The sequence below is a fragment of the Arvicola amphibius genome, chromosome 9, assembly GCF_903992535.2.
Source record: "Arvicola amphibius chromosome 9, mArvAmp1.2, whole genome shotgun sequence".
In the NCBI taxonomy this organism is placed as follows: domain Eukaryota; kingdom Metazoa; phylum Chordata; class Mammalia; order Rodentia; family Cricetidae; genus Arvicola; species Arvicola amphibius.
The window spans coordinates 92,163,675-92,175,111 of NC_052055.2; the positions used below are offsets into that span (position 1 = coordinate 92,163,675).

At 51.9% G+C, this 11,437-nt stretch overlaps 1 protein-coding gene across 1 annotated transcript in view; it reads left to right on the plus strand.

Annotated features, from left to right (window-relative positions):
- Positions 1 to 1,339, plus strand: part of C9H2orf92 (chromosome 9 C2orf92 homolog) — a 28,820-nt gene extending 27,481 nt beyond the window's left edge. The window contains exon 8 of the mRNA XM_042055765.1: positions 1,207 to 1,339. Within this exon, the coding sequence (XP_041911699.1) occupies positions 1,207 to 1,339 (133 nt within the window). The remainder of the gene's footprint in view (positions 1 to 1,206) is intronic.
- The last annotated feature ends 10,098 nt before the right edge of the window (positions 1,340 to 11,437 follow it).

Here is an 11,437-nt window from a genome sequence, read left to right on the forward strand (position 1 = left end):
GGCCATGCAAGTCCGAGGGAAAACTGAAGGGGAAATGGCAGAGCCACTGGTTAGAAGGGAAACTAGGATTGTATTCTGCTCCCTCCCACCACCCAAACAGGATTCCTCTGTGTAGCCTTGGCTGTCCTGGCACTCACTTTGTAAGTTCCGACTGTCCTGGAATTTACTTTGTAGACCAGGCTGGCTTTGAACTCTGAGACCCAGCTGCTTCTGCCTCCTGAGTGCTGGGATTGAAGGCGTGCGCCACCATCCCAGGCTATGGGAACTAGGGCTCTAGGTGCGGAAAAGCCAAAGCATGGTTCTCGGAAGGTGTGAACGGGCGAGATGGTGGAGAAGAGACCAAGGCTGAATTCACACCGTGAAGTCTGTTCACACTGGGTCAGCTGCCTGCTTAGACTACGGACGTGTGGTTCTGCTAGCCGCTAAATAGCCCCTTTCTAGAACCGGCATGGCCCTGTAAGTGATGAGTTAATGCCTGGCAGGAGCCTTCTGGGACAAGGAGAGAAAGGGTTCAGGCACAGACGGAACCTTGAGCAGACACCCAGAGCAAATAACTCGAGAGAGTGTCATGTGCATGGTCACCTTCAGAATTGCGAGCCCCCACTACATCCTTGGAGCCACACATCCCTTACTGACGGTTGAGGACAAGTAGCTCCCTCAGGCCACCCCCAGCTCTGGCACTCATCTCGTCCCTTTCTTTTGGCTCCGAGGCTATAGTAGTTAAATGTCCCTATGAGAGAGTGTCACTGCCTTCTCTAAATGCCAAGGCCTTCTGGATGGAAGGCCTAACCAGGCTAGCTAACAACCGCTTCACATCCAGCTAACTCTCCTGACACAGGTATGGGGTTCTTTAGGCAAACTGGGAGGGAGCTCAGATTTAAGGGCTTCTGAAAATAATCTTGGCTCACTTTATAACCCTCACCAGGGTCCATCCTTGGACCAGCCATTTTCTCTCGAAAAGAACTGGTTAGGATGGTTGGCTCCATCCCAAACAGACAGGCTGGGGCTGAGGATGAGAAGCTGTGGAGGAGGAGTTTCCCAGAGGCACCTTGCGGCCCTGGGTCACAGGGAATGTCATCCAGGACAGGGAATGTCATCCAGGACAGACCTTCCCCGAGGAAGCAGCCTCCCACCCCATCGAACGGGGTGGACATTGGGGCTTCCTGTGTGTTTAGTGAGCGGTGCTGTTTTTCTTCTTCATTTTAGGTATCCACCAGCAAACATGACATACAATATTTTTATAATGAATGGGAAGACTTGGTGGCAAAAGCCCGAGGAAAGGTACATCAGAAAATTCACAGGAAAGCAGAAACACCTGAAGTGTAATTCCTCCGTCTAAGCCGGTGGAGGAGTCAGCAAACTGTCAGCAAGCCAATGCCGGAGGGTTCTTTTGCGCTGCCTGGACAGAAATGAAGGGTAGGCAAAAAGCTCTTCAAAAGCTGGTCTCAAGAGTAGGTGGGGGAAGCAGTGGCAGGTGGCGCCCTCTAGCGGTAGCGTCTCTTGCAAGCCTCAGGTGTAAGCTCTCGGCCACTGCCAGACTGGGGGTTGAGATCCTGGACCCTGAAGACTTTACAATGTCACGTCTACTTCCACATCCTGTCTTCCTTCTGCTGTGCCACTGGGGAACCCTTCAGCTGCCTCTTCAGTTGTTGGTGCTGCCACCAGGATGGCTTTGGGAGGGTACCTGCCTCTGTTGGGAGCTAGGGCAACAAGAGGGCTATTCAGAAACTAGATGCTGGGAACCGCTGGCATCATTCAGCACGGGTATCCTTTCCCATTGGGGGCAGGATCTTGTTTGACTGGTGGGATTCCTAGCCTGGATCCTTAGCCAGTCCTGGACAACAGTGCCATAGAGTTAGGTTGGCTCACGCCTGTACCCACAGCCTGCTGCCGAGTGGGCCCGAGGCTTCAGTGGATGAGCAGCTACTTTAGCTGTTGAATGGCACACCAAGGTTTCCACAATGTCACTCCTTTGTGGACCAGTAGTGGGTACCAGTCACAAGCAAGGTTATTATTGAGAGGGGGTGGGTTTGGCGCCAGACACTGACTGGGACTGCACTGAGAACTCTGGATCTCTTCAACTGTTGACCAGTAGTTATATAGGTACTTTGAGCACTGAAGCTGGGGCCCCCATCTTGGATATGCATACTGCACACGCGCAGTTTGGAAACCAGCTCCGAGTGAGCAAAGCAGCCTGCTTAAATAACCCAGCGGGGCTGTTAAGACCAGTCACAGTCATTCGTTTGGACCAATCCCAGTCTTGTGTTCTGGGCCAATCACAGGCTTGCCAGAGGCCATAGTCGTCCCTCCATCAGGGGAAGGGCCCCCTGATTGGCCAAAGTGGAACTGGTTTCACTGCAGAAAGTGGCACAATCCATTTTTTTTTTTTTTTTTGGTTTTTTCGAGACGGTTTCCCCTTAGTTTCTAGAGCCTGTCCTGGAACTAGCTCTTGTAGACCAAGCTGGCCTCGAACTCAGAGATCTCGAAGCCTACCTGCAGTGGCACACTTCCTCCAACAATACCACACCTCATAATCCTGTCAACTAGTGCCACTCTCTGGTGAACCTATGGGGGGCATTTTCATTCAAACCATAAGAATGCAGACCCTTCCTCACCATCTGGCCTCTGCTTCGCTTCTACCAGCAGGAAGCACTGACTGAGGTTGATGGGGGGGTGGACAGAGGGAAAACAGCTTCCTTTCTTAGGTCATCCTAGAGGGAGCACCCTAGCAGTGGAGGGTAACAGTGGCCTGCCTTGAACGGGTGGGTGAGGCAGGAGAGAGAGGAAGGCAAGAGTCCTGAGAGCTGTCCTGGGTCGTCCCAGTAACAGTTGCACATGTGTAGTTGGTGCAATGTCTCCCGAAGTCTACAGCTCAATACCGTATCCACGTCTGGCCATGGTCACTAAGGGATGTTCCAGTAGGGAAATAATGGAGTAACTCCCCATGCTGGGGGACTTCATGCTTGGCTCCAGTTCTAGACATATCAGTCCCACTAAGATGAAGTGGAAGGATGAGGACAGGGACAAGATTTGAGTCAGAGGGATGAGATGTGACCAGAGTACAAGGTCATAATCAAGATAGGGCAACCCCTGCTTAAAATCCATGGGAGAGACATCTCATGAGGCTCTAAACCCAGTGGCATGGCTAGACGCAGCTCTGGAATAGAATGTGTTAGCAAGGGTTAGGTAGGCCAGGGCTACGCAGGCTAGAGGAGATGGGAAAACTGCATGCCTGCCAGGATGGGTGTAGCCCACAGGCAGGAGGCCTTCTCTGCTGCTTCAGTCCCAGTGCAGGTAAGGTTAGGTTGGGTTACTGTAGGGAGTGGGGTGTTGTTCAGGGGATTGGTGGAGTAGGTGGGGGCAGGGCGGATCCTGGCTGAGTGGTGGTCCTTGGTGTTGTCATTGGCATGCTTGTAGCTCCTGGGGGGCAGCCAACGAGACTGTGAGGTCCTGGCTGATTCTTCATGCAAGGATGGGGGTCCTTAGTTAAAATCTCGAAAGAGGTGGGGAAGAGTGGTGGAGAGGCCCAGAAATAGTCCAGTCAGGGCCCAAGGGTGGGGCTTGTGGATTTGTCTATGTGGGGACTGAAGACAAAGAACTCTATACAGCTCTTTGCCAAGTAGAAGAGTCGGCCCACCTCAAAAGTGTGCTTTTGATTAACCCGGCCAGTAAGTTCAAAACTGCCCCAATGGTGGCCATGCTGAAGTCACACATAGCCTGATGTATTAGACAGAAGGTGTCCCTGCCAAGATCCCAACCCAGGAGACCAGCAGCCGAGTCCCAGTCCATAGGGCGCCCTGCATGCTGCCAGCAGCCGAGTCCCAGTCCAGAGGGCTCCCTGCATGCTGCCTCCTTGCTTATGTCCCTGGGCTCAAGCAAATGAGGTGCAGGGCAGGAGGGGGAGAATTGGAAGGGAGGGAGCCATGAAGGGGAGCAGGGAAGATAGGAGATTTAGAGCCTGGCATGTGGGGAAAGGAAATCTGATTGACAAGTGGGTGAACTTGGAGAGGAGGTGGGGTTCTCTCCCCACCAGCATCAACAGCTGGTATTTATAAGACTGGTCCCCACTCAGGCAAGCATTTAATGGACACCCCTCTGTCCAGACACAGTGGCCAGTGTCCCTCCCTGTGGCAATCTACCCTAATGACTGACCTGCACGGGCCTGGCCTTCGTCTCCTGTGAGGTGAACATGATCCTCTCCCATTCCACAGTCGAGCCAGAGAGGGATGGGGGAGTCTACGAGAGCAGACCTGAGTCTCTGCGGCCAGACTGTGACTGTAAGGTTGGCCATCGCAGGACCAGAGGCAACAGGTGACAACTGTAATCTGGCCATTCTCAGAGGGACTGCCTGTCTGAGCCTCACAGTTCTAGGCGGTCCTTGGGCAGAGAGCTGGATCCAGCTGGATTCTGGTACTGGTCTTCCCTGGGCCTACTCTGAGCTTCTACTTCCTCATTCTGAAAATAGAGGAAATAATTGAGCACCTGCTGTATGCAGGCACTATGCTGGGCTGGAGACGCTATAAAAAGTAGGGACTGGCCGGGCGGTGGTGGCGCACGCCTTTAATCCCAGCACTCGGGAGGCAGAGGTAGGCGGATCTCTGTGAGTTCGAGACCAGCCTGGTCTACAAGAGCTAGCTCCAGGACAGGCTCTAAAGCTGCAGAGAAACCCTGTCTCGAAAAAAACCAAAAAAAAAAAAAAAAAAAAAAAAGTAGGGACTGGGACCCTTTTGAGCTTGGATGAGATGTCCCAGTCTGGTCATGTGCCCCTCACTCTGCTTCATTCCAGCCTCTAGGCTCCCAATTCTGAGCAGCAGCCCACCCGCACCCAGATCTCCTGTCCCGTTTCTGGGTTTTGCCTTCTGTAGGAGAGCACCCTTTGCCTGTGGGCCTGTGGGAGCCAGCTCACCCTGTCTACTTCATTTTTTCACCTTTCCCAAAGGGATCCCCTCCACCTGATTTTCCCCTCACTTGGTGGGAATCCAGGCCCTTTGTCCCTGTGTGGCTGAGTCAACAGATGGCATGGGGTTTTAGAGTCCAGCCCGGCGATGGCAGTGTTCTCTCTGCTTTCCCCCATGTCCTAGGAAAGTCTCCCGTCTGTCTACTCCTAGCCTGTTTCTATAACACGGGCTACATCCTTTGTGAGGCTGTTGTATCACATGAACCCTCACCTAGGACTGCTCAATAGAAAAGAAGACTGTTTTATTTAAACAGTTGTTTATGATCATTCTGCTCTCTGCCTTCCCAGAATCCTCTGCATTCCTTCCAACCACCCGTGCCTGACCTGGCCACTCCCACACTCATCCACTGGCTTCGGAGACTGGTTGGGAATCACTATTCAGGAACAGAGATGGGGCCCACTCAGCCTGTGCGCTGTACTGGGGGGGCATTTTCGGGGAATACTGAGAAAAATCCCTTCTCTTTGCACAGGACTTGAAGTAACTCCCTATCTTGAAGCCCAGGAAGAAAATGCAACAGAGAGAGAAGCCAACAGGTGGGAGGTGAACAACCCTGCTGCCATCAGTGGAGCCCAGAGCAGGTTGCCCTGAAGCCCAACCCTGGAATTTTCAACTACTTAGGCAATAATTACCAAACACATTTTTTTGTCTTGTTTGTTTGTTTTTTGAGAGACTTGTGTATCCCAAGCTGACCCCAGACTCCCTATGTAGCCAAGGATTACCTTGAACATCTGAGATTATATTTTCTTAGGTGTGCATGGTTGTATGTGGGCATGTGTGCCCACAGAGGCTGGAAGAGGGTGTTAGATCCTGTGGAGCTGTCTTGAGTGGGTGCTGGGAGCCCAACACGGAGTCTCTGCAAGAGTAGCATGCACTCTTAGGCACCAAGCTGTCTGTCTCTACAGTCCAGACTTAGGACTTCTGGTCTGTGCCTCCTAAGTACTGGGACTACAGGTATGTACCACTATGTGGCGCTGTGGCGTTGGGATAGAACCTTGTGCGTGTTAAGCAAATACTACCAATCGAATTATATTCCCTGCCTCTCAAACACTCCAGTTACCGGTGTAATGGTAAAAATAAAATGGCACAGTTCCCAAGCGGCAGCAGTGGGTAGCAAGCCACAAGGGGCAGCGGATCCTAGGCAGGGAACTGCATGGCGGGTGAGAGACTTTGGCGGGTCAGCCAGTCCCATGAGGAGCCGCAGTGGATGAGAAATGGAGCCGGATAGGCACGCCATGCAGAGAGAGAGTGGGTATTTATTTAGTGTGTTATGAAGGGGAAAGGGAAGATGGGGGAAGAGCAGAGAGAGAAAGAGAGAGTGAGAGAGAGAGAGAGAGAGAGAGAGAGAGAGAGAGAGAGAGAGAGGAGGGGGAAGGGGAAAAGGGGGAGAAGAGAGAGAGGCAGAAGCTGCCTCTTTGGAAGAGAAAGAGAAAGGAAGGAGCTCAGGCTGGAAGCAGAAGGAAGATCTGCTTGCCTCGATGAAGGGGGGGGGGAGTGGGTGGGGCTTAAAGAGACAGGACAGGCCATTACAACAGGGCTAGAGACCCCACCTCACAGCACATTCCTGTCCCATTTGCTGTTCCCTCTTCCCCACACCTCTTTCATTGTCTCCTGTAGCCTCTTGGCTCTAGGTGTCTCCTCGTGAGTCCTGCCCTGACCCATGTTCCAAATGACCTGCCTATAGCTAGATCTTCCACTTCCTAGTGTTTTCCTCCTCGGCACTGAGGCACTCCATGGAACACTTCATCCTTTTGCTAAGTCTATCTCTCCATCAGGGTGTTACCTCCAAGGGAAGAGATCAGCATCTGCCATGGCTACAGCAGGCCCTTGGTACCTTGGACAGGGATAAGCTGACCTGTGGGTGAAATAGGTATTGGACTCAGAGACACTGGCAACTGTCATGATGGTTTGGAGGTTGCAGAAGGAGCCAGTCATCTGATGAGCCCTCAAGGAGGGCACAGCAAGTGGTTGCTGGGACCAATCAGTTCTCTTTAGATTTATTAGCTTGGGTTTATTTGCCTGGGGATGATGGTCACTTCCTATCTTTAAAATCACCTCCCACATGGTGCTTGGCAGCTTTCAGTACCTCAGAGTTGCCCCTAGAGGGTGCAAGGGACCATTGGGGCTGCACAGCATAAATTGTGGGAACTGGACGGTGATGTTGATGAGGATGGCAACAATGGGCAGTGCGTTAGTCAGGGTTCTCTAGAGTAACAGAACTTTTTTAAAAAAATATTTATTTATTTATTTAGTATACAATATATGCCTTCAGGCCAGAAGAGGGTACCTGACCTCATTACAGATGGCTGTGAGCCACCATGTGGTTGCTGGGAATTGAACTCAGGACCTTTGGAATAGCAGGCAATGCTCTTAACCGCTGAGCCATCTCTCCAGCCTAAGAGTAATAGAATTTATAGAACGAATTTCTCTCTCCATGTATATAAAGGGGATTTATTGGACTGACTTACAGGCTGCAGTCCAGCTAATCCAACGGAAAGTCCAAGAATGCAGAAGTTGCTCAGTTGCACAAGGCTGGGTGTCTCAGCTGGTCTTCTGTAGATGCTGGGATCCTGAAGAAGCAGGCTCCAATGCCAGTGAAGGAATGCATGGGCCAGCAAGGCGAGGGCAAGCAGGCAAAGAGCAAATGTTTCCTTCTTCCATGGCCTTATATAGGCTGCCAGCTGAAGCTGTGGCCCAGATTAAAGGTGTTTCTTTCCACCTCAAGATCTGGAAATGCCTGTGTCTTCCTACTGAAAAGGTCTGGACTAGAAGTGGATCCACCCACTTCAAACCAAGGAAAAAAAAATCTCTCACAGCTGTGCCCTCCATTTCTGGATTGTAGCTCACTCCAGATGTTGTCAATGAGGAGTAACCATCACCGGTGGCATTTGTTTCCAGGCTTCTTCTTCTTTTTTTTTTTTTTTTTTTTTTGGTTTTTTCGAGACAGGGTTTCTCTGCAGCTTTAGAACCTGTCCTGGAGCTAGCTCTTGTAGACCAGGTGGGTCTTGAACTCGAGAGATCTGCCTGCCTCTGCCTCACGAGTGCTGGAATTAAAGGCGTGCGCCACCACCGCCCGGCTCCAGGCTTCTTTTAATATTCATAATAGCCCCAAGAGATAGAAAAGAAAGGGGATAGAAGGCACCCTAGCCAGGCCCAGAGGGAAAGCACTTGAGTCACAGTGTGGGGAGGCAATCCAGGAGGGGTCCTGATGGAGGGGGCTGTCCTTGTGCCTGGGGGATGGGGGCAGAGTTCAATGTGGCCTGTCTGGAAGGCTGAGACTCACTCCACTCTCTCCCTGTAGTAGGAGGCCACTTGTTGGTTCCCAGCTGCTCAGCCCCGAAATAACCACACAGAAACTGTATTAATTAAATCACTGCTTGGCCCATTGGCTCTAGCTTCTTATTGGCTAACTCTTCCATCTTAATTTAAGCTGTTTCTAGTAATTTGTGTATCGCCATATGGCTGTGGTTCACAGGATAAAGTTCTGTCTGGCTCCATCAGGGCCACATGGCTTTTCTCTAAACTCCATCTTCCGTCTCCCAGCATTCAGTTTAGTTTTCCCTACCTAGCTCTATTCTTTTGCCCTATCACAAGCCAAGAGTTTCTTTTGGCATACAGAGGGGACTCCCACATCCCCTCCCAGGGCATCTGCCAGATGTTTCCCTCCTGAGCCCAGGTGTTCCTTTAGCTGTAGAGCCAAACCTGGCTTCAGCTACCTGCACACAGGGCCCTTCTGGAGGAAGCCACGTAGCCTCACTAACCTGGAGGTGTGAGGACATGTGATCAGTTTCTTCCCAGTCTCTGGGTACATGGTGAGCAGTTACTGGAACCCTCTAGATGTTCAGCACACAACTTTCCAGGCCAGGTTCCCAAGCACTTATCGGTTCTTCCCCCTGAAGTTCAAAGGCTGCACCTCCCTCCTGCCACCCTCCCTGAACACACGTGCCCTTATCTGCTGCGATCTGCAGTCTCTTCTCAGAGAGGTGGACACAAAGCAGCAGCTGCCATCACACAGTTTCCAGTCACAGGTCTCTGGGACAGGAAGGGGTATGGAGACAGATGCGAGGCTTGTGGCTTGGAGAGGCCTGGAGTTCCCATCCAGCCAAGGGAGTCTGCCCACCCAGTCAGTGAGCCCACGTGCATGCAGCCTGTGCAGTTCCCAGCTGCCCAGGAGGCTGCCCTATTCCTCCAGATAATTTGCAAAGTTTTATCCTCCTGTGTCCTGTGACCATCAGTGTGTGAGCCACGGGGACAATCCTACCTGGCTATGCTACTTTTATTTTTTCTATCATTCATATTCTCTCACTCTGTTATTTGCTTAGTGTATTTAGTGGTGTGTGTGTGTGTGTGTGTGTCTGTGTGTATACATGCAAGATGTGTTGGGGGGCATTGTGCCATGGCCTGACTGTTGGTTCTCTTCCTCCCACCCTTATGTGGGTTCCGGGATGGAGTTCAAGTCACTAGGTTCAGCCTGCCAGCATCTTTACCCTCTGAGTCATTTTGCCAGCCCTCTGCTTTGCTTTAACGGCTTTTTAAAATTATGCATGTATGTACACATATGTACATGTGAGTGCATGCTATGGTACGTGTGTGGGGGTCAGACAGCAACTCACAGGAGATGACTCCTCTCCTTCTACCATATGGCTCATGGGGGTCCAACTCAGGAGGCCAGGCTTGGCAGCAGGCTCCTTTACCCCCGTGCCACCTTGATGCCCCTTCTGGTTTTTGTTATTTTCCAGAAAGTGTCTCGTCTGTGTAGTCTTGGCTGTCCTGGAACTCTCTGCGTAGATCAGGCTGGCCTCAAACACACAGGGATCTACCTGCCTCTGTCTCCTAAATGCTGGGATTAAAGTGTGTCACCACACCTGGCCCTCTCTTGTTTTTAAAGACAGGATTGTCCATTAATTCAGGCTGGTCTCGAACTTAGGGAAAGGTCTTCCTTCTCCCTCTGCCTTCTGAGTGCTGAGATTAGTGGCGTGAGCTGCTGACTACATCTATTATTTGACTCATTTTATTTTACCGCCATTGTCAGAAAATGGATTCGAAGGCACATAGAACTGTAAAATACTTGCAACATGGGCTGCTTCTTTCCTGCTCTGTGTGAGTTTGATGATGATTTCTCTTTCCAGTCTCCGGGCTTTTCTCTGGCTGCAGGAACAGAGCAGTGGAACAAAGACCTTCTGCACCCTTGGACTTCACGAGTCTGTGGGGAAAGGGAGAGCCCAGAGGGTTTAAAGTCAACTAGAAGAACCCTGGCCAGGGGAGGCTCCTCCTGAACTGGGAGGGGGTCTTAGGAAACTGATCACAGCAGAGCCCTGTGAGGAGCAATGGGAGAAGGGAGGTCTGGGTTGGGGCACCCAGGAGCACCGCCCACTGCCCATGTCAGAGAGTTTCTTGCTGGAGAGGAGAGGTCATCCCTAAGGTCAACCAGCTGGATGGACTTTCAAACACCTTCCCGAGTGTCTGTCTGAGTGGCAAGAAAGTGGCAGGGGGAGAGAGTCCCCCAGAGGCCTCGGGGCACTGGAGTGGGCACTGCAGGCTACTGCTATGGGCTAGATATGGGTAGTGGCTCCTGGCCTGGGGGTGGGTGGATGCCATGATGGGGCCGGGCAAGCATCAGAGAACAGGACAGGGAGGAAGCTGTGGCTAAGATGGGAGACCTGTGTGGGGCTGGACTGAAGTGTGTGGGTGCTGTGGGGGAACCCCTGTCTGCATGTCTCAACCCCATGGCCAAGTCTTCCCAAAGCACCTCTGGAACATTCCTGCCATCTTGGGTTTTTCTAGATGAACATCAGCTTAGCTTTGGAGTTCCAGTGGACTCACCAACCCCAGCTTTAGTGCCTAAGTGGGGTCCCCCATCAGCTTTAGCCTGCCTGTGGAGTAAGGATGTCGCTCCTCTAGGGAGCTACCAGAGGCCAGCTTCAGTATGTGTCCCCTTGGATGAGGAAAGCTGGGTGCTAGGCTGGCAAGATTTCTGTCAATTTAACACAAACTGTAGTCGTCCGAGAGGAGGAAACCTCACTGAGAGAATGCCTCCATAGTTTGGGCTGTAGCAGGTCTCTAGGGCGTTTTCTTAATTAGTGATTGATGGGGGGAGCATCCAGCCCATTGTGGGTGGGGCTGCCCCTGGGCTGGTGGTCTTGGGTTCTGTAAGAAAGCAGGCTGAGCAAGCCACATGGAGCAGGCCAGTGAGAAACACCCTTCACGGCCTCTGTGTCAGCTCCTGTCTCCAGGTTCCCGCCCTGCTTGAGTTCCTGTCCTAACTTTCTTCAATGATGAACTGCGGAAGTGTCAGCTGAACAAACCTTTCCCTCCCCGAGTTGCTTTGGTCATGGTATTTCACCTCAGTAGGGGTAACCCTGACTGGGACAGATGCACTCAGATTCCTTTCCAGAATTTCTCTCTCCCCGAGCACTCTAGGTCCCTTCCTCTCTCCCTCAGGTCGGGGCTCACTGTGCACAGCAGCCTGCACCGGGGAGCCT